We start from the raw sequence: 24,153 nt of genomic DNA on the forward strand, positions 1-24,153 counted from the left end.
CAGGCCATTTTAAAAGCATGCAAAACACACTTTGACGTAAAGGCTCTAGGTTCTGTAATAACTACCTTCAAGGTTGAAGCAGATGGTTATGAAGCCGGGCTACGGGGTTCGAGTCCTGGCAACGGCTCAAACACCCTGTGTTTCCGTGGGGGTTACTTTGGGCTGGCATACGCGCGCAGGAGATAAATTAGTGGAACGGGGGTTAAGCAATAAATGGTTTCCGGTTACCCTGTGTGTAAACGAAGAAAGGAAATACGTGCACAAATACGTGCCATGGCTTATTATCTCCCCTGCGCAAGCCGACCCCTGGTTTTGCTACTAAAAGTTGGTTCTTAGTTATAAGCTGAAGGAATTTGCTGGGGGGAAACAGTTTAATGTGAAAAGGGTGTGGCGCAGCGGCCAGGGTGCCTGGTTCTGAATGCTGGTTGAACGGATCGATCAACGGCAGCAGGTTACCGCAGCACCATGTGACATTTGCCAATAGCGCACTTAATGTAACGTTGTTGTAAAAGCGAGTACACACGTTCTCAATCTTGGGGTAATTGTCCCAGTTGAAAAACCACAAATTACGGCAAATGTTTTCCCCAAGGCAAAAGTACGACACAGTATGCCTGCAGCACTACCAGTGCAGTAAATTGAGACAATAGAGAGCTTCAGGGTAGTGGTCACGGAAATTCTATGCGCAGGAGTACAGTCGTAAGTCCGTAGGTAGTCACTAACATATTACGGCGAATTCTAGGCGTCAGCAGGTTACCGCAGCACCATGTGACATTTGCCAATAGCGCACTTAATGTAACGTTGTTGTAAAAGCGAGTACACACGTTCTCAATCTTGGGGTAATTGTCCCAGTTGAAAAAACCACAAATTACGGCAAATGTTTTCCCCAAGGCAAAAGTACGACACAGTATGCCTGCAGCACTCCCAGTGCAGTAAATTGAGACAATAGAGAGCTTCAGGGTAGTGGTCACGGAAATTCTATGCGCAGGAGTACAGTCGTAAGTCCGTAGGTAGTCACTAACATATTACGGCGAATTCCAGGTGTATTGTATGTGTAACTTGCGTACACCAGAGGGTGGGCCAATAAATAAGAAAGCTATTTACAAATACGGGAAAGCTGGACTGTAAAAATTGCTTTCTCACGTATGTTAATTCCGTACACATCGTCAAATACATTGTCATGCTTAGGTTACATAGAACGTGCATGCTTTTCTGCCCCCCTTCCCTCGTTGTGCGTGCTATTCCCTGCTTGTGACCCGGTTGCTGTGTTAGGTGGGGCTAGGGGGAGGGTGGTGGGAGGAGTCCGCTGGTGGGCAGGTGTGTGTGTGTGTGTGTGTGAGGGTGCGGTAGAAGCACTGCGGGAGAGAAGCTATGGTCTGGAGAGCACACACCAACCACGGGGCAAGAACTTGGAGCAAGAAGAAACCACAGTGACGCCCACCCTCAGCACCACTGCTCTCACCCCAGCACCCGCGCATTTCCACTTGCTGTTTCCCAAGTTTAACCTGCGCGTTTGCCAGAAGAGCTCTAATCGGAGCCCCGCGTCCATCTGCTCCACCCCCTCTTGTGCCCTCAGCTCTGACCGGTGCCCGGGTCCGATATAGCGGCTCTTACCCCTTGGTCATCAACTCTTGCCCCGTACCGCCCTCTGACCTCAAGCAGGGCATTCGTCCCTTGCCGCGTTGCTCTCTGCCCTAGCAGGTGCCCTCAGCTCTGAATCCTCTGCCATCTGATCTCACCCCGGGCCCTCACTCACTTCTTACCCCTGTACTCTCAGCTCTTACCCCTCTGCCCTCAGCTCTTACCCCTCTGCCCTCAGCTCTTCCTAGGCCTTCACTTCTGGCACCTGTGCCCTCTGACCTCAACCCAGGCCTCCAGCCCACACCACGCTGCCCTCTGCCCTCACCTGTCCCCTCACTGACTCCTGTGCCCTCAGCTCTTACCCCTGTGCCCTCAGCACTTACCCTTGTGCCCGCAACTCCTACCCCTGTGCCCTCAGCTCTTACCTGTGCCCTCAGCCGTTACCTGTGCCCTCAGCTCTTACCCGTGCCCGCAGCTCTTACCCGTGCCCGCAGCTCTTACCCGTGCCCTCAGCTCTTACACCTGTGCCCTCAGCTCTTACACCTGTGCCCTCAGCTCTTACCCTGCCCTGTGCCCTCAGCTCTTCCTAGGCCCTCGCTTCGGACTCCTGTGCCCTCAGCACTTACCTGTGCCCTCAGCTCTTACCCCTGTGCCCTCAGCTCTCACCCCTCTGCCCTCAGCTCTCACCCCTCTGCCCTCAGCTCTCACCCCTCTGCCCTCAGCTCTTACCCCTATGCCCTCTGCCCTCACCCGTGCCCTCAGCTCTGACACCTATGCCCTGTGACCCTCGCCGGTGACCATGGCGGGGGAGATCGTGGCCTTCCTGCTGGCCCTGTCGGGCTGGGTGCTGGTCTGCTCCTCGCTGCCCACCGACTACTAGAATGTGTCGAGCATCGACGGCACGGTCATCACCACGGCCACCTTCTGGTCCAACCTGTGGAAGACCTGCATCACCGACTCCACCGGCATCTCCAACTGCGATGGTTTTGTTATTTAGTGCGCCGCCGCCGTGAAAAAAAACCCCACAGCTTGATCTATCATTTTTCCCATGAGCAACAGACATCAACATGCTGCCGTGCGCACCTGAGCAGGAGGTTCTCGGTTACAGAATAACCTTGGATCTCTTCATAAACCTGCAGGTCATGTCCTTGACATCAGCTGCTCATTCTTCCTTCTGCCTAGTGAAAGCATGAAACGAGTTCACCCAAACACTGCAACACGGAAGTGTCATCTCCATCTTGCTACACATTGGCTTCTGGGCACTCACGAGTGACCTATTTAAATGCTCCTGACAGTCCACAGAAGATTTCGGAATCCTTGCTTTCAAGTTCTTCTTGCATGTAATTCAGCCATGCGGAATTACATTTTAGGACAGGAAAAGGAACTGCAGAACTCAATAACAAGCCAGAGCCATAATCTGACGTACTATCTACAACTGCACTGAGAGGATGTTGCTGTATTTTCAGAAACTCCTGCCACAATGCTGTTAGATCCGGCCCAATGACAGGTAGCTATCTGCATCAGTGGAGCACTTTATGGACTCAGTGTAGCAGAACAATAACCAGCATTCAGGTTGGATACTTTTTCGACTTCAAAAGTATTACTTGATTATAATTACTCATACCTTGTTTAAATACCACACCTATCTTATCTGAGACCTTAACTCACTTTACAAAAATGTCAGAAATACAAATACAACTGGATATCATTTATTTACCTTATTGGCTGGGTAACCTGGCTGATAGTTGACTCTTCATTATTCTAGTTTTAGAGATGTTACTGCCAGTGCCTTTGAAGATATATTTCTACATGACCAACAGGATGTATCAATACATCTAAGTCACGTAAATACAACACAAATTGCAATAGAAATGCTATAGGTGTCACATTTGCAAAAGTTAAAAAATATTGGCATTGTCACACACAATGTCAATAACTCAAACTTTAATGCTGCGAGACCTATTGCATTGTAAATGCTTGTTAATTTCACTATTCATCTGTCATCTTCAGTTTCTTTCAGCATTTTGAGCCCTAATTTTAACCTTCACTTGTTTCAATATGGCGCTGCCTGTTTATGTGGAGCCCATTTTTCTGTTGATATACTGGTCCCTTAATTGTATTTTGGGCAGAGGCGCGTACCTGAAGGGTGCCTACATGGGCCGGCAGAGTAAACTTCACAGAAGGCTGGACAGACATTGGGGTCCTGAAGGGGGGCCAGAAGTGACACCCCCACGCCAAAGGAGGCAATAGGGAGCAGCTGAGGCAAAGTGGCATGAAGCCCACGGGGGGAAGGAGGGAAGAGCTGGATTCAAAATTGCCCATGGGGCGAAGAGAAGTGCTGTTAAGTCCCTTACTGTTGGGACGATATGGCGCTGCCTGCTGCTACTATTGGTTTGGGTCTTACACATGCAAGCATCACGTCCGTGAGGCGCACAAGTTGTATCACCTGGGTATAAGTTAGGCAACGGTGGATGCATTGGTGTTCAGGGGTGTAAATTTGTGGGCTCTAGGCCCATATACTTAGTAAAATGATAGACACAGTGGGTATAGTTACTAAACTGGCCACAAGCACACACACTCAAGCTCTTTTATTGGCTGGATCACCTGACAGGTGACCCCTGTGACGGATGGGTGTGGGGTGGGTGTATGGCCAGCCGTCGAAGGAGTGGCTGAAAGACTAATGCCTGTTGAGAAACTAGAATATGTCCAGCAGGACACTACGTTCCTCCAAAACTTTACTGTAAAACAAAACAAAGTCCAGTGTGTGGGAATTAATGAAAACAACTAAAACAACACTTAGTCTCACCGCCTCAAGAGGCAGTCCTTAGGAGAGCAGTGAACAGTTGCAGCAAGAAGCACCCGGGCATCTCCGCACGCATCCTTAATTTAGCCAGCTACCACTGAGCACGAACATTGTGTAGAGTTAGTCCAGATCCTTTGAAAGCATCAGTTGGGTCAGTGTCCAATCACATACTGATGGTCAGTCCTGCATGCTTTCACTGTTATCCAGTTGTTGTGATTCAGATTTGGTGCATCAGGAGCGTTGGTGGAATCCTGCTGCAGAGGGCACACTTGGGGTGCCTTGGCTCCATCTGATGCCACAGTGCATCCTGGTACCTTGTCAGTGGAGCAGCATCCAGACCATCTCTTGTACCAGGATACCTTAGTGCAGGAATGTCCTTAAATCCCTTTTTGCCGGGTTGCCACAAGACCACATGGACTGTGCAGTGCTGCTTATGGGCTGCCTGGGGGCCGCTGCACATTTACTGACAGAATCATGGATGAGTCATTCCTGCAACCGACATGGTAGGTGACACAATGGCCGGTGTGTTTCTCAACAGGACCCAGGTGCCGATGGGCTGTCTGATAGACTCTGAACATTTGGTCTCTCACATTGCCAGTGGCGCCTCGGTCTCTTGGTGCTTTGCAGGTGTAAGGCTCTACTCTGGTGATGAGTTGCTTCTTCCTTCGTTGGATTGGGTGATGCACACGGCAATGATGGTGTAATTGCTATTTGATGACCTGGACGACAGGCTGCGATGATTGGCCTGGAGTGAGGATGAATGGAGGTACTTCGCAGCCACGTAGCTCAGTATCTTTGCTGGTTCTGTTCTTCTCCTGTGGCACATGCATTTGCAAGCAGGGATGCCATCTGGCTCAAGCAGCCGATGCTTGGGAATTGAATGTCACACCGAGATGTGTGGGGTAGAGGCACAGTTTGTGCTTACAGGCACCTTTTTTTTGGTTCTCCTGCTATGCTGTCGCCAGGGACGTCACTCCGCCTCAGTGTCTATGGCAGTGGCATGAGTCTTCGGTCTGATCATCTTGTGCTTTGCTCATCTGTGGTAGTTTGATCCTTCTCTGTGACAAGTCTGGTCACACACTCTTTTTTCTTCCTTGGTTCTTGCTTGCAGTGTGGCGTCCTGCCACGAGTGTTCAGTTCTCCTCCTGCCAGCCCCGTTGCGTTTTTTGGGCTGCGCATCTTCTCCTGTCTTGGACCACTCACAGATCCGTCCTGCCTGTAAGACTGGGAGTCTCCTAGCATGTGCGTCAGCCATTTCGTGGACGGCAGTGGAGGTAGGTGTGCTTTGACGTATTCAGTCTGCAGCCTCTTCCATATCTTTCTTGTCCTCTGCAAGGTATTTCCTGTGCAACTCAGGATCACTGTGGGAGACAAGGGTCTCTTCATTTGTGGTGGTGGCAACTTGCCAATAGGGAACACCTGACTCTCCTCATGCCCGTAATGGGTTGGTGATCGACTCAGTATTACAGCAGTTTAAAGGAGGATGCTCTCTGAACACTCATAAACCCACTGCGGGCAGTGCTTGTGCAGTTAGGGTGTAGATGCTATCCTTCCTGTATTCAGGCCATGCCAGGCCTTTCCTCCCCTATTCTGGGGAGCATTGGTGACACCTTACTTGTTATGCTTTGGGGAGCAGTGCCAGTCTTTTTCCTCATGGCATCAGTGGCTCATTAAGTGTGCCCTCTGCTGGCTCCCTGTGTGCTTGCTGTTCTTTCTTGCAGTGGTAGCCACTAGGGGGCACACAGTGTTCTCCTCCCCTTCAGGAAAGGAGACAGTTTCTGGTTGTCTGGTACAAGCTGGTCTCAGTTGCAGCATGGGATACAGAGAGCTGTGCTGGTCACTCCCTCTTCTGGTGAGGCTGTGCAGGTACTTTATTGGGCATTGGCCTCCCTTGTGCCATCTATTTAGGGTAGAGGATTGAGCTGGCGGACTCCTTTTGATTCATGTACAGTGGCTGCATTCATTGGCTGGGTGTGGTGTGACAAACTATGCTAGGGGCATTGCAGCTACTTCGCATGTGCCTCAGCAGCTTCACTGAGGCTGTAGGCCATGTCACCCTTAGCGAGCACTGCAATGACAAGTGCCGAAGGCGTGTTTTAGAGCGGGTGTGGCTGTGCAACTCTCACCTGCAGGGTGCTGTGGACATCTGCTGGCAGCTGGACCTCTGCAGTGCTCTTGTCTGTACATCGTACTGAGTAGGTAGGTGCACTTCGGGGACCAAATATGTGTGTCACCGGTCGGGGTGTAATTGCGGGCTACTATATACTCTTCTTATGCCAGGCGGTGTGAATGTTATGAAGTTGGAGAGGATGTGGTCCGTCGGCTAGCCAACCGACTTTGGTGCTGGAAACCAAGGTTCGAGCCTCGGGGTCGCATCCACATCCTGTGATTCTGGGGCAAATCACTTAATCGCCCCGTGCCTGAATGTGTCTTTGTGTAACGGAACCGGTGCTAATGTAAAGCGCTCCAATACCATTGGGTCGAGTTCGCGATATATAAATCTGCATTAAAAAATTTATAATAATTGGAAACTCGGTTGTGGCCACTTCGCACAAGTCACTGTTGCTGGGTGTAGTATAGCAAACATCAGCAAGATGGCGCTGCATCCACTTCAGGATGCCTCAACAGCTTTCCCAAGGCTGAGGGCCGTGTTTCTCGCTCAGACGCTGTCCTTGCAAGTGTGGGGATGGTTCAGGACAGGTGCATTGCTCATTCAGCCTTTTGCCGGTTGCTTGCTAGTTCGTGCTGGGCGCTCAGTTCATGGGTTCAGGAGCACCAGCAGGCGGGAGATGCAGCAGCACAAACTGCGCAGTTCCACCTTGCTGTAAAGGCGCTCCCCCTTTCTGTTTTAACCCGGACTGTTAGAGACAGGCAGGATGGCTTGCTGGCACCTTCGTGGACGGCGGCGGCACGGGGTTCACTCGCAACTTCCTGTCGGTGACAACCAGCCTTTTCAACGCCTACTGTGACGGGCAGAGGGGGCCTGTAAAGAGCAGAAGAGATAAATTAAGTTAAATACTTATTTATTTGATAAGTAATAAAAGACCCAGTGAAATGAAGAATAAATCCAGGATATGAAGTAAAGTAATCCTTTAATTAATCGAAGAGCTCAGTACATGTCATCCAGTACGTTCAGCATCACAGGAACAACTGTCCTTTACAAAAGATGCACTGTAACATGACATGTATAACATTCCATATTCTAGCAATGACATAACTAGTACAAATACAATTAAAGAAACAGTACAATTAAGAATGTAAACACAACACATCCCCCTTTCCTAATAATAAAAAAAACAAAAACAAAAATAAACACTAAAAGATATAATTGATACCCAAAAATATAAATACTGCAAATTAACTTCTGACAACTACTTATTACTCATAATGTAATCTTTAAGCCAAAGAGGAACCACCCTCTTCCTTGAAGAATGACGACACAATGATGAGTCCTCATTCACAGAAACAGAACTCGTTCCTTCAGGATCCACAATTCCTTCTGAAACCTCAGTAGAAGAATCCACAACACCACTCGTAGAAGGAACCTCACTTATACTAGGACAACTAACCACTTCAGGATTAACCTGTAACTCGTCATTCTCAGAAGAACTATCTACATCCAAATCCTCTGGTTTCCAAAGAGTGCGAGAATTACCAAGTCTACATTTCGCAATCCTACTCAGATTCCAAACCTTCCCATTGTTAAGTTTAACAGAGTTTCTCAAAACTTCCGCTACCTGAAAAGGCTCAGAGAATTGTGAATCACCTTTCTGGACCTTAAAAGGCTTCTTGACTCTAATCCAATCTCCAACCTCAATCTGAACTTCTTTAGAACCATGCTTCAAGTCATGATATTTTTTACTTTTATCATGCACAAGTTCCATACGTGCCTTCACCAATTCACTAGACCAAGGTTCGACATCACTAGAAAATAACCAAGCAGGAATGGTTTTAGAACGTGGATTCCTACCTTTCATTAACACAAATGGTGAAATCCCAGTTGAATCATTATTAGTGATGCGGTAATTCCAAACCACTTTCCCCACTTGTGTAGGCCAATCTAAATTATTACTCATAGACAACTGAATGGTATTCTTCAAAACCCTGTTAAAACGCTCAACAACACCATTTCCACCAGGATTATAAAGTGATGTAGTTCTGTGCCTAATACCTAATTTTTTTAAATACGTTTTCGCCCTTAAAGATAAGAATTGGACTCCATTATCCGTGAGGATACATGAAGGAATTCCCTCCGTAACAAAAGTTTCATCAAGAAAGGAAAGAACTGAATCCGTGTCAGCCCTCTCAACCAGCTTAACCACAGGCCATTTCGAGAAAAGGTCCATAAGAACAATTAAAAATTGATGGGAGCCATCATTCCCTTGAATAGGACCCATAATATCAACTGCTACACACTCCCAAGGATGCTCAGGAAAGGAACACTCTAACATTGGAGGACGAAAAGTACGCAAAGTCTTATCTGCAGAAGCACAAATAACACAATCTCTAACAACCTTTTCTGTCTGAGAATCACAACCAGGCCACCAAAACAAATGTTTAATCAAAGACTTAGATCGCACAATACCTGGATGTCCCTCATGGCAGAGTTCAATAATCCCTTCACGCAAAGTCACAGGAGGAATTATCCTTTCACCTCTTAAAAGTGTTTCATGTGCCACAGAAAGTTCAGACCTAACCTCCCAAAAAGGTCTGATAGCATCATCCAACAAATCTTTTTTACTTGGCCAACCATTAACAGTAAATGAAATTACCTTCTGCAAAATAACATCTGCTGAATACTCCTTATTCCACTCCTCTTTACTGAAGGCTGAAAGACCTTCATCATGAACAAAAGCAACTTGCAATCCATTCCACTCATTATTGTCACACTCTTCCAACATGACTGGAAAATCAGCAAGAACATTACTTTTGCCTGGAACATAAACATTCTTGTAAATGAAATTTTGCAACCTCATTGAAATCCTAGCCAACCTTGCAGACGCATTGATCACACCTTCTGTTGTTAAAATTTTTACCAAAGGCTTGTGATCACTACGTAATAAACACATTTTCCCCCAAACAAAGGATTTAAAATGTTCTAATGCCCAAGCACACGCTAAGGCTTCTCTTTCTATTATTGGGTACTTTTCTTCACAAGGAGACAAAGATCTTGAAGCATAAGCAATCACTTTCTCCCTGCCATTCTCATCCACTTGAACTAAAACAGCCCCAAGGCCTTTGTTACTAGCATCAGTCGTAATTATGCTATCTAGAGATGGATCAAAATTTCGCAGGGAAGTGGCTTTGGCAATAGCTAACTTGATATTTTTGAAATCTTGATCACACGAATTAGACCACTCAAATTTTACATTCTTTTTTAACAGTTGCCGAATGTTATAGGTGACATTTGCAAAATTAGGAACATACTTTGAGCAAAATTCTGCCATTCCTAGAAATTACTTGATGTCATCCTTACATGTAGGAACAGGCGCATCAGAAATAGCTGAAACCAAAGTGGGTTTAGGTCTAACACCATCTTTATCAATAATATGACCAAGGTAAGTCACACTACTTTGTGCAAATTTACACTTTGAATGCTCTACCGTAAGGCCTTTGCTCTCAAGAATACTCAAAACTCTCTCCAACCTAGACAAATGCTCACTCTCATCATCCCCAAAAACAAGTATATCGTCTTGAAAAAATCTGACACCTTTTTCCTCCTTAAAAAGCTGATGCATTAATCGCTGGAAAACAGCGGCCGCCGAGGCTAAGCCAAAGGGCATCCGCTTATAACGGAAGCAACCAAAAGGGGTTACAAAAGATGTAAATTTCATTGATTCAGGACACAAAGAAATCTGATGATATGCCGATGATAGATCTATGGTCGAGAACCATTGTGCATTGCCTAAACTAGACACCATTTCATTAATCTTAGGAAGTGGGAACTTGTCAACCACAATGTTGTTATTTAGGTATCTTAGATCTACACATAGCCTAATTTTTCCGTTGCTCCGTCTCGCAACGACAATCGGAGAAACCCATTCGCTAGCCTCAATAGGTTCAATAATATTAGTAGAAACTAACTTATCTAATTCTTTACTCACTTTATCTCTCACAAGGATGGGAACATTTCTACATGTATGCACTTTAGGGCAAGCGTCATCCTTAATTATGATCTTGTGCTCAAATCCAACTAAATTCCCTAAAGTTTTACTAAACACCTTCGGAAACTTATGCAAAATTTCCTTAGTTACGGTAGTACTGTCATCCACCACCAAAACTTGTTCACGACTGTTCGGGTCTAAAATGATGTGCAATTGTTTTTGGTCAAACCATCCTAGAACTGGTGGACCTTTTTTTGCAATGTATAGCTTCCCTCTACATTCTCTCCCCTTGAATCTAAATACAAACCAACGGAAACCAAGAATATTAATAGGTTCCCCCATATGGCCTTTAGGGTGAATGTCTGGAGCTAATAATTTATCACCCACTTGTTGGACAAAAGAAGATTCCCACATCTCTTCATTAATAATTGTATAGGGCGAACCAGAATCTGCATAAATCTTAACATCCACCCCACCAATACTCATTAAACAAATGGGTTTGTTAACCACATCTTCATCACGGATTTTCAAAACTAATTTGTCATGTAAATTCATAACCAAATTGTCTTCCAGATCATTCTCCAGAATTTCATCCTCATCCATATCATTCACAAAACTAACTTTGTTTTTCTTCTTCCTGTTACAAGCTTTTGTTAAATGACCTTTTAATCCACAATTAGCGCATTTCACTTTGAGGCCAGGGCATCCTTTAAAGTCTGCCAAGTGTTCAGAACTATTACATCTATAACACTTAAGTTTTGAATTTGAGGAAGCTCGAGAATGTTTTGCATAAAATGGTCTGTTACCAGTACTCATAGTGTTCTTTGAGTTATAGTTAAATTTCCTTCTATCAACAACATTGACTTTACTAACAACCTCATCAGAAATAGAAGTATTATCAAGTTTGATTACATTATTTATTTATTTATTTATTTTTGAGATTTATACAGCGCGTACAATTGCCCGTAGGCGTCTCAGCGCTAGAAACTTTGAATGTATTCCCGAGGTTAGGCCGGTAACTATTCTTGATCAAACAGCCAGGTCTTTATCTTTCTGCGGAAATGCATCAGGGATGGGCTGTCTTTGATGGAAGCTGGCAGGGAATTCCATAATCTGGGAGCTGCCACAAGGAAGCGTCTATCGCCCCAGTTAACTGTTTTTGTTCGTGGTATTTGTAGGATTTTAAGGTTGTTAGATCGGAGCGATCTTGTGGAGGATTGGTATCTGAGTTGGGTTTTCAGGAAATGTGGGCCACAGTTGTGCAATGCTTTATAGAGTATGCACAGCGCTTTAAACTTGATCCTGTTTCGAATCTTGAGCCAATGCAGGTCCCTTATGGTCTCAGAGATTGGTGAGAACTTTGGGATTCCAGACAGGAGACGGGCTGCAGCATTCTGGATGGTCTGCATTTTGTTGGTCACTCTTGCTTGGGCGTTGATGAATAAGCCGTTACAGTAGTCAAGAGATGACAACACGAGGGCGCTTACCAGCGTCTTACCTGCTGAGGTTGGTAGAAATGGCATGATTTTCTTGATCAGCCTGAGTTTATGATGGGCTGTTGCTGCTATTTTATTTGAGCGGGCCATGAAATTTAATTTATCGTCAAAAATCACCCCCAGATTTCTGACGGTGACGGCTGGTGTAGGTGGTGTTCCGTGCGTAGGGGGCCACCAGGTGTTTGACCATCCGGGGGAGAGATGTCCAAATATGACGACCTCCATTTTTTCAGCATTTAACTTTAGGCAGTTAGAGGCCATCCACTCACCGATCGCCCGCATGCCCTCTTGGAAGTTTTCGGCTACCTTGTCTCCATTCCCGTTGATGGCCAACACAAGCTGGGTGTCATCCGCGTATGAGGTAAGGCTCATCCCATAGGCCTTGATGACAGAGGCCAGGTCCGACACGTAGATATTGAATAGTGTCGGACTGAGGGATGAGCCTTGAGGAACCCCACACGGTAGTGACAGCTTGTGCGATTGGAAGGGCCCCAGTGTGACCACCTGTGATCTACCGGCCAGGAAGGAGGAAAGCAGATTTCTAGCCATGTGGCGGATGCCCAGGTTTTCGGCACGGTCGACCAGGATCTTGTGGTCGACCGTGTCGAAGGCTGCCGACAGATCGAGCAATACGAGTATTGCTGTACCTCCTTGGTCCTGTATCACTCTTATGTCCTCTGTAGCTTTTATTAAGGCAGTTTTGGTTCCATGGAACTTGCGGAAACCAAATTGAGTGTTGTCCAATCGTTGATGTTTTTCTATGAACTCCGAGAGTTGTAAGTTCATAGCCTTTTCCACTACCTTGGCTAAAAAGGGAAGACTGGCTCTGGGGCGGTAGTTTTTTGGTTGGTCCTTGTCCAGATTAGCTTTCTTAAGTAAGGGTTTGACCAAGGTGTTTTTAAGGGAGTCTGGGTATATCCCAGTTCTGAACATTGTGTTGCAGATTGATACAATGTCAGAGGAGAGATAGTCCATGATCGGACGAATGACTTTTAGAGGACAGGGATCTAATGCTGAGCCTGATTTAATTGTGGCCGTTATTTCCTTGATTTGTGTTTCTCCAAGGTCTGAGAACTGAGATAGTTCGATATTATTGATCCCGTTGTTAGATGTGGGGGAGCTGATTACTGTTTTTGTGGAGAATGCTTGATATATATCATTCACCTTTGTGAAAAAGAAATCGGCCAGAGAATCACAAAAGACTTGGGATTGTGGAGGATTCAGGTCCGGTGCGTTTCCCGTTAAGACCTTAGTTATCTCAAAAAGTTTTTTACTTGAGTTTTTAGCAGAATTGATTTGTTCAGTGAAATAGGATTTTTTTGTCTCGACAATAAGGGCTTTGTATTGTCCGAGTGCTTCCTTATAACTGGTCTTGCTTTCAGCGCTGTAGGATCTGCGCCAGTGTCTCTCCCTGTTTCTACAGAATTGCCTCTTAATACGGAGCTCCTCTGTAAACCATAGGGCTGATGGCGTTGCTCTATTTCTAGAGAGTTTTTTAGTTGGGGCTAAGGAGTGGGTGGCGGTACCTATCCACTCCTGAAATTGTCGGGTGGCCAAGTTTGGATCAAATGTTGAATCCGGACGGGTTTTATCAAGTAAGGTCATTAGCTCAGCGTGATCGATGTCCTTCCAAACTTTGATGGTTTGTGGTTTCAGTACAGAGTGGGGTCTGAGTCTATTTAATGTGACTGATATTTTTATTAAAATGGCGAAGTGGTCGGTCCATGGCATTGGTAAGGTATCTATTATATTAACGCCTTGCATATTAGTAAAGATGCCATCTAACGTGTGACCGGCTATATGGGTGGGGGTGGTTACCAGTTGCCGAAGACTCGTGGTGTGCATGTCTGATATCAAGGAACAGGTGTCTTTGTCAGATGTATTCTCAAGATGGAGGTTCAAGTCGCCCAATAATGTAAATGAGTCTTCCAGCGATGGAGCTTCTAGTATTGCACCCAGATTTGCTAGAAAGTTGGTGCGAGGGCCTGGTGGTCGGTATAGGAGGATGCCTTTAAAATGAAACGTTGGGGTGAGTTCAAGATCGAAAAGAAGGGCTTCGCAGGAGGTGGAGTGGATGTGAGATATTCTGACCGTTATGTGGTCGCGGGCGATGATGGCTAGTCCTCCTCCGCGCTGCCCCACTCTATCTAGGCGATAGGCGTTATAGGCTGGGGGGGTCGCAACTGCCATGTCAGGATCGGATGCTCCATCCGTCCATGTCTCCGTGAGAAAGAGACAATCAAGGTTGTTATTGATAATAAGATCGTGTATTTCTTACCGGTGCTTGACAAGGGATCGTGCATTAATTAGTGCAGCGGTGATGTCGGTAGACATAGATGCAGTGACAACATGCGTTTTGATTTTTTCATTAGTTATCTGTAACTTAACGTTGCAGTGAGGACATGTAAATTTTGTGGTATCTGACCATAGGTGTGGATTGTATTGAGCGCAGTCGGTGTTAGGCGTGCGTAATGCCATCAATGTGGATTTGGGGTAGATGTGGGGAGCCAGTCGCGGGGATTGATCAGGGGTTCTGGCCCTTGGCCCGGTCTCGGCACGGACGAGCACAGACGAGCTTGCCTTATGCGCGCCTTCAGCGCGCAATCGTCGCGCCCGCTGCGCTCGTCCGCTGCGCTTCCGGAACATGCACATATTTGTAGGGAGGGAACAATGCAAGAGGCGTGGCCTCAAAGTGGGCGTGTCCCAGTCAGGGAGAGGGAAATGAAGTTGGCGGGAAAACGGCGATTTTGCCCTTACCAGTGCTCGTTTTTCAGCAGGAAGGGGTGCCTGCACACTGTAGTTGTGTGACAGGGAAGGTGAGTGATTTAAAAAACAAAGTGAAATTTTACAGTTTTTAAAACAAAAGTTATGCTCAGTTTTCCTTGCTACTCCCGGCTGTGCCTCAGGAGGGTTCAAAAGTAATCTAAAGCATTAGTAGTCAGCGCGTCTTTTATAACTTTGAAGGGGGGCGTGGCCTCGAAGTGGGCATGTCCCAGTCAGGGAGAGGGGAATGAAGTTGGCGGGAAAACGGCGATTTTGCCCTTACCAGTGCTCGTTTTTCAGCAGGAAGGGGTGCCTGCACACTGTAGTTGTGTGACAGGGAAGGTGAGTGATTTAAAAAAACAAAGTGAAATTTTACAGTTTTTAAAACAAAAGTTATGCTCAGTTTTCCTTGCTACTCCCGGCTGTGCCTCAGGAGGGTTCAAAAGTTATCACATCTGCCTGACATTTCCGCTTTACGTGCGATTGCCAGAATGTCATCTAAAGAAGAATCTCCATTAATCCACAATCTATCTTGAATGGAGGCATTATAAGAATGCATAACAATTTGATCCCTAATAAGTTCTTCTTGTAACACACCAAATTTGCAGTCTAACGATAATTTCTTAAGGTCAGCAAGATAACGATCAATGTTTTCATCCTTAGTTTGTTTTCTTGAAAAAAATGTGTACCTAGTTACACCTATACAAACTTTAGGAGCAAAGTAAGTGTCTAAATGTAATAGTGCCAACATATACACATTTTAATCTCCAGGAAAAGAAGGTTTAGTCATAGTTTCATACACTTTCAATCCTACAGGACCTAAAGAATGTAAAAGAAGTCTTTTCTTTTGAGCATAAGACATTTTTCCATCTTCATCTAATGCATCAATATAGTTGCAAAAATAAGGTTTCCACTCCAACCATTTAAGTGGAGGTTCACTACCTGATACCCAAAAGGCTTGAGGTGCACTAATATTATAATTGGGTTGAGACACAGTAAATTAACGCTGAACAGATAGTGATACTGGATAACTTATGTAAAAACTATTGATAGTAAGATAGTAGTAATCAAAGCTGCATAAATACCTCACCAGAATAATAAGGTTACTTAATGTAGATTCGCTGTGATACCAAAAAGGAAATTAAAAAAAATTTCAATTAACAACTAAATTAATAAAGTCAAAAGCGATGGTGTGCGTATCACCGATGACGATAATGCACAAGGTGTGCAAATCACCGATGAAAATAACGCACAAGGTGTGCGAATCACCGCTGAAGATAACGCTCGTTGGTGAAGAATGTTTGTTTGTAACCTTCACGTTTTAACAAAATGGCCGCCCGTACTTGTGACGTCCCATGCAAGCGTACCCACAATGCAATTCAATGCAGAACGTCGGAGCGTCGAATCTGGAAACCAAGGACGAATTCCAAAGAAGAAGTTCCTCAAAGGTAGAACCAGGAGACGTTCAGCTCTCGAACAGTAAGCAATTACCTTAGAAACATGGTGCGTGCTGAAGTCTGTAAGAAATCGAACCAAGAGGCGATTACGTTTGAAATGCGGTGCGTGTCAGTAACGGAATGAAAAAAAATAAGATTAAAATGTTTCCATTCCAAACACGCTGAAGTTGATATGTTTCCTTTCCAAACACGCGTTGATTTGGTGATGTCGGAAAAAAATAACCGCAACTCTCCTTTAAATCGCACAACAAGGAATAGTCCAATAAATCGAAATCCTTTACAAATTAAGTAGAATTCCAAATAGCGGTAAAGGAAATAAAGTTGTTAACTTCCAGCACAGCAGCCAAATGTTCCACGGTAATATAAAGCAAAAATTGTCAAATGAAGAGAGGGTTTAAACTCTTTCTTATCTTCTTTATTAATATTCCAGAAAATGAGTAAATTTGAGTTGCTCACGTAGGTTCTGCTCTTCGAATCCCGTCGCCAGTGAAATGATGAATAAATCCAGGATATGAAGTAAAGTAATCCTTTAATTAATCGAAGAGCTCAGTACATGTCATCCAGTAAGTTCAGCATCACAGGAACAACTGTCCTTTACAAAAGATGCACTGTAACATGACATGTATAACATTCCATATTCTAGCAATGACATAACTAGTACAAATACAATTAAAGAAACAGTACAATTAAGAATGTAAACACAACCCCCACTGGTGCTAGAGTAAAGGCATCTATTCAGATCAGCTCCAACGCGAGCAGTTTCCAACGGATAATCAATCTAATAGCGGCGTAGTTCGCTTAAATCCTTAAATATATTAAGTTTAAGACAGTACCTTAAATTTCAGCAAAGATGCCCAACTTCTCAACAAAAGGACTGTGATAGCCGGCACAACCACGCAGTAAGTCCGTGCTGATAAATGTATTTAAAAAAAACGATGTTGAAGAGATTCAGCAACACAGTGGGTCAGTAAATAATTAAATAAACCTCGTCGCCATTGTAAAGAGCAGAAGAGATAAGTTAAGTTAAATACTTATTTATTTGATAAGTAATAAAAGACCCACTGGTGCTAGAGTAAAAGCATCTATTCAGATCAGCTCCAACCGCTTCTCTGATCTAGAACCAGGACTCACAAACAATTACATTCCATATTACATACACAGGAATCTAAATGATGTAACAGAACTACAATTCCTAAGACTAATAAATGAAAACTACAATAGACAAAGAAGACATATACCACAGGGCCCTCCTTTGTTGCGGCATTGACCACCTCAGGCCCCGTGCAACAGCGAGGCTCGTGCAGGCTGCGACCAGGTCACCTAGAGCAGTAGTGCGGCTAGCGGGTGCTTACAGAGAGCTCCTCTGGGTATACATGTACTGATACTGCGCTGTGGCTAAGCTTTGTGCCTCGCTGGTGGTTATGTGCATTCACTTGCCTTGTTGGGAATGCACTGCTCCTCTCACAATTGTTTTTTACATGTATTAACCGTTTTTCACTTCGCTAAAAAGACACTCCAAACCTTGTGTTTTAATGACTTCCGTAAATGGATACATTGAAAGAAGAATTTTTTTGTCTTTTATATATTCATTCTTTGTGTGTTGGGATACTTTCAAGGAATGTGCACAGCAAGTCTGTATATCGGTTGGACACACAGCAACTTTAAGAATTATACACAAAACAAACACAATACCAGCAACATTTTAAAACCCCTTGGCAGCAACAATGTTTAGTTTTTTTGTTCTCTCAGTATTAACAGGCCAAAAAAGCTATGGGCCTTATTATACCTTGGGTGGTGAGGGAGCGGGCCGCCACACTGCTTCCCCACTCCCATACCGCGAAAGCCAAAACAAACTGCCCGCCAGTTTACGACTTTTTAACTCCTTTACCACAGTGCAAATTCTACAGCGGTGCGGGAGTTCTGAAGAGTGGGTGGGGCCGCGTCGGCCAATGGACGTGCGCAGCACTACCTTGGTAGTGCTCGCGAATGCCGTTAGCCGACACGCGCACCCAAGGGGTTAAAGTTGATGGCAGGCAGTTCTTTGGTGTTCCCATAGCAGTACCGTTGAATTAGGGACTGCCATGAGAACGTTAAAGGTTGTTCCTCCACGCACAGAAATTAACTATGTTGTGCATTTCATTTCGTACAGAAAGATTGGGGTGCATGCAGAGAGGGGGGCACACCAAGTGCTCCCCCTGCATGCACCCCATGGCGCAGAGGCACAGGGCCTCCTTTGTTTCCTAACCACCACACTTTTCATGGCGTCGCCACGAAAAGGGCGGCAGTGAGAAAACTCCTAATATGCTTGCAGGTGCCGCAGCGGCACTGCCAGCATGTTAGGGGCCTCAGACCACTGTGCCACTGCCAGAGATCGGGGATCCCTGGCACCACAGGTTCGGCGGAACTCGTAATAAGGCTCTTAATATCACAGAACTTGGTAAACCCTCCAGAAGGTCAGTTAACATTTGTGAACATGCAGTGATAAGATTCGTTGCCTAAAATACATTCCACTTTTTTTGTAAGTCTAAATACTTCGTCCGACATTCTGAAAGTAAATGACTATTACAACAAAATAACCAAAAAGCACAATAGGTGTAGCTTCAACGTGCCAACATGCAAAAACACAGATCTGAATTTGTAAATGACGTTTATAGATGTAGCATGTGCACATTATGTTTACCACATTAAAGCTATTCCTATTGGCCTTGCCTATGGTCGAGTAAATAACAAAACAAAAAATTCCAATAAAAAATGCACACAAAGGTAAATAATTGAATGCGATGAACAGAGCGATGACTGGGTGAACAGTTCAGATGTAGCACTTCTTAGAAGGCGGAATGATACACCAAACAACCAACAGCATGCAGTCAGAGAGAGCTAATGATCTGGGAGGAGCCAAAGCTTACACTGAAATGAAATGAAATGAAAAGTGCCACTTATATAGCGCGACTGTCACTCCTAACAGAGTCTCCTGGCGCTGAAAGTGACAAAGATCAGATTACATGGAACGGGATTAGGATTAGGTCTAAACAACAGGTATCAGACATCCCAAAGATCCAAGTCTTTAATGCTTTTCTGAACTCTCCCTCCTGTTCAATTACTCTAAGTTCCTTTGGCATGTAGTTCCAGGCCTTTGCTCCCAGTACAGTGGCTGATTTCCCACCTCTGGTTACCAATTTACCAACACTATATGCATGTGAAAGTGCTGGCAACAATAAGTCAGCACAAGCTGCTCTGTCCACCCATACCTTAAAAAAGCACACAGAAGATATCTAAGGGGTCTGCCAGTTTAAGAACATTTCCAAGGCCCAAATCTGGAATTTTGAATTGAAGCTCAATGTAATCAACAGAAGACATTAGATCAGTGCCACATGTTTATTTTTAGTCATTATATACTTTGTCAGACTTTAGAATTGTCCAAAAAGGGCTTAAATGAAGCACTGTACCCTACTACAAATATTTAGGTTTCTCTGAATGAAATCTGCGATAAAGTCCAGCGAGAACAATATTTTCCTTTTGTTTTATCTGTTTATTACGACACAATTGCCGTTTGAATTAAGGAATGTAATAAAAACATAATATTATGAGACGAGATTACTATAAGGCCACGCCTAAGCCTGATTCTCTCTTTAGTATTCATATTTACATTTTTCTACTTTAATTGCAGGCCTTTTTGGTTGGCATCGTTGTTCCTGATGCAGAAGTCATGCCTGGTTGGGCGAAGAAACGAGGATTTGAAGGCACATACTTAGAGCTCTGTGACGATAAGGTATAATTCTCCCCCAAGCAAATGTTTATTGCATTTGACCTATCCTTTCAAAAACGTATCTTGAGTCAAACAGAAAAGAACAGTGTGTGAAAAAGAAGTCACAGGCACGTAAATACAACTCACAGTTTATCATTAAGAGAACTGCGGCATTCTTGGCTTGGTTCATGACTAATAACAAGCACTGGCAAAGCCAGTCGGTCAGAGAATTGCATAAGCGATATCGCTTCTTCAATGATTGGCAAGGGTTTGTGTGTATCAGTAACTGAGTATGAAAATCAGCCTGTGGTTGGATGGATTAGTGAGTGCTGGAAGGAAGAAAAAGTGACTGAGCGCATGGCTACTTAGCGGGCCGAGTGCGTTCATGGGTGGATGATGCATGATGGGCAAGTGAGTGAACGATGCAGACAGGTTACAACAATTGTAAAGGCTTAGGACTCAGACAGCAGTAGTAACTTTATAAAAATGCCACAAATTAAAAGTATTATGGCAGGGTAGATAGGCACACGGACTGGGCACCATTATGCCAAAAATGGCAACTATTTATAAAGAATTACCACCATTTGCACCAGTAAAGTGCAGAAACAGGCTGGGGAATACTGTATTTCAAGATTGATGTCCATTATGCCAGTGCAGGCATTACACAGGGGAGGGAACAACTGTGTTAATGATGCTCACAGTATGCCAAGAATTAGCATCATTATGCAAGTTCAGATTTGCTCTGTTGATCCGAGTCCTTAATGTATATTCAGATTTGCATCATCACTCGTTAATTCTGTGTTTAGATTTGACCAATTTCTGAGTAAACGTTGGTGCATATTTAAATTTGCCCCATCACTCAGTAATCCTTAGCACATGTACTAGTTACCACCATGACTCATTAATCTTGAAAGCATGGTAAGATTTCAGTAATGCTAGTGTGAAATCATGATTAGCCTCTTAATGAGTAATTATTAATAAATGTTCACATTTATTCCGTTATTTTTTCACAACCAGCTGATCGGGCAGATTTCTTCCTCGCCAACAGTGCTCTATAGCCTCAGGCAGGTGAGAAAAAGCCATAACGTTGTAAATGATTGAAAGATTTATGTGCCGTTTGAGCACTCTGTTTTGCACATTGGACCCTAGTGTGTGGTATACAATGGACCCTAGTGTGTGGTATACACCATACTGGTGATAAGCCTAGCCCTGCACAGCCTCTGAGCCACTGCTTCCTCTTCCTGGCAGCAATAGCTTCATGGTAAAGGCTCTGCGCCTGCCCCTGGTAATCTCATGGCCTAGGACACCTCAGTTCCACAGCCCCACCCAACAGGTCCACCATGCTAGACCACATGGCAGCCTGGACTCCCCAGCAATCCAGGCCTACAGCCTCTTGAAGGGTGAATGCGTTCAGCAATAAAAACCCAGTGCGCGTTCCATCGTGTCACCACAGCAGATTCAGCCGCAACAGGAGTCCATTGTGGCCCCTCCTTCAAGGCACTACATCATTCCCACCCTACCTCTTGCCCTGGAGGAGATGCTAGGAGCTAAGGCACCAGACCGAGAAGAAGGCTCCAAGAGAGTATCAGAATACCAGCTGTGAGTTGAGCTGTGATAATCCTGACATATTATCAGCTGCACTAGTCCTTTTGTTTATGACCAAAGTTTTTTCTCAACAAATCCTATCTATGCAAGAGTTGAAGAAGGGAGGCACAACTAGTGAAAGATCCACCCAATGAAGACATGCCAAATCATCCCTCTCCCACTGACACTAACAAAACCAGCAAAACCAAAGGGGATGATGGACGGAGTGTTGAACATTGCAAGCACTCACCCCCAGTCAACTGATCTGGGTTTATTCCATCATCATTCTTTAGCTCACTCCATCACCCCAGTTCAGACATGGCCATATGCAAATCAGTCTGACCCTGTGCCTTGTGGGAACAGTCCAGCCCGAACTGCCAAGGCATGTCTTCCCTGGACCGGAAACAAGCATCCTGGGACTGGTTTCTGGCTAATCAGCCGCCATCAGCCAGGCTAGCTTGAATCCAGTGGCAAAGTGAGCAAGGGACCCACATCTGGGAATACCCTGCCAACTTAGGGCAAACAAAGCAAAACCAAAGGGGATGATGGACGGAGTGTTGAACATAGCAAGCACTCACCCGCAGTCAACTGATCTGGGTTTAATCCATCATCCTTCTTTAGCTCACTCCGCCACCCCAGTTCAAACATGGCCATATGCAAATCAGTCTGACCCTGTGCCTCATGGGAACAGTCCAGCAAGAACTGCCAAGCCATGTCTTCAATGGACCGGAAACAAGCATCCTGGGACCGGTTTCTGGCTAATCAGCCGGCATCAGCCAGGCTAGCTTGAATCCAGTGGCAAAGTGAGCAAGGGACCCACGTCTAGGCATACCCTGCCAACTTAGGGCAAACAAAGCAAAACTAAAGGGGATGATGGACGGAGTGTTGAACATTGCAAGCACTCACCCCCAGTCAACTGATCTGGGTTTAATCCATCACCATGCAAGACCACATGGCAACCTGGACTCCCCAGCAATCCAGGCCTACAGCCTCTTGAAGGGTGAATGCGTTCAGCAACAAAAACCCAGTGCACATTTCATCATGTCACCACAGCAGATTCAGCCGCAACAAAAGTCCATTGGAGCCCCTCCTTCAAGTCACTGCATCATGTCCACCCTACCACTTGCCCTGGAGGAGACGCGGTGAGCTGAGGCACCAGACCGAGAGGGACGCTCCAAGAGAGTATCGGAATACCAGCTGTGAGTTGAGCTGTGATACTCCTGTCACGCTATCAGCTGCACTAGTCCTTCTGTTTTTGACCAAAGTTTCTTCTCAACAAATCCTATCTATGCAAAGGTTGAAGAAGGGAGGCACAACTAGTGAAAGATCCACCCAATGAAGACATGCCAAATCACCGACACTAACCAAACTAGCCCATTGCCTACGCCACCCTTGCACAGCATGATGAGAAATATCCAAAATCAGGATCTTTAGAACATAAGAGCATATCAGCTCTCGGATTGTGTCCCTTGCAAAACTTCTAAGGGCCTTCATTCTGCACACAGAAGTCTGACATATCCCTGTTATTCAGGTTAGGAACATCCCCTGCCATGATTGACAGGTAGTTGCTGCAAACAACACTTGACATTCACAACCCGACCCTTTCCTCCAGCAGAAGAACTTAATCTTCCCTGAAATGGCATATTGTTGAAACAAGCATAAGATCTGCAAGCTGGCGGGCACAGCAATTATCTCCACTCAAAGTGTAAATTCCATTCGTGAGAGACTCAGGAAACTTTGCTTTATATACAAATTTCTGAAAGCATTCAGGTTGGGTAACTCTGACCTTCGATTTTATTGTAGACTCGGGAATTGATTTACAAGCAACCATCTCCAACCAAAAAGCAAGTTTTGTTTCCACTCAAGATCTCATACTATGCCACAGCCAAGCCAGAAGAGATGGCGAACAATGCAAATATCCAACCCTTAACTATGAAGACCCAAATTCCCAGTGTTAGTGCAAGGATCAGCAAATACAGGTGTGCCAATGTCCCACCCTCGTTCTTAAAAACAACTCCCTGCTTTTCTGATTTGGCTAGTTCTGCTAGCTTCCTTGGTGGACTCAGAGTCAGAGAGAGAGACTCCATGTGAATTCTACTTCATCCCCTGTGTCGAATTGTAGAAGCTCCTAAGCCCTCATCCTTGATAGGCATGTACTCCTTTCTGAACCCTTTTTTACGATGCCTCCAGATCTAACCGTGAAGGCATCAGCATCCGTCAGCTCCTATAGTCTAGGCTGTTAAATGTATTTCCTTGACCTTCTGGGACCATTGGCTGGATGTGGTCCTTTGTAGCTAAATGGCCTGTCAGCCTGTGCCATGGAGAGGTCTTGGCCTGGTTGCTGCGTATTGGGTCCTGCAGCATTAGACACTTGTGCTCCTACTGCAGCCCCAAATAAGAGGGCTTATCTGTAGTCAGAGGAAATGGTGTGCTGCCCAGAAAGAAGTGATTAAAATTGTGAAAATCATTCTGGATGTGAATGCTCTTTGGATCTACAAGGTAAGACATCAGTCGAAGTGTGTTACAATATTGCTTACTGTGGACACGGGCAATTGTAATTGTATTAGCAAAGCATGGGAAACATTCCCTACAACACCTTGAGCTGGTTACTCCCTCAGTCATG

General features: G+C 45.1%; 1 protein-coding gene across 2 annotated transcripts in view; it reads left to right on the top strand.

Moving 5' to 3' along the window:
- Positions 1-24,153, top strand: part of ACSL6 (acyl-CoA synthetase long chain family member 6) — a 465,401-nt gene that overhangs the window by 414,229 nt on the left and 27,019 nt on the right. For both annotated transcript variants that reach the window (XM_078653126.1, XM_078653125.1), the window contains exon 19: positions 19,869-19,970. In XM_078653126.1, the coding sequence (XP_078509252.1) occupies positions 19,869-19,970 (102 nt within the window). The remainder of the gene's footprint in view (positions 1-19,868; positions 19,971-24,153) is intronic.

This window comes from Lissotriton helveticus, chromosome 7, assembly GCF_964261635.1.
Source record: "Lissotriton helveticus chromosome 7, aLisHel1.1, whole genome shotgun sequence".
Classification (NCBI taxonomy): Eukaryota; Metazoa; Chordata; class Amphibia; order Caudata; family Salamandridae; genus Lissotriton; species Lissotriton helveticus.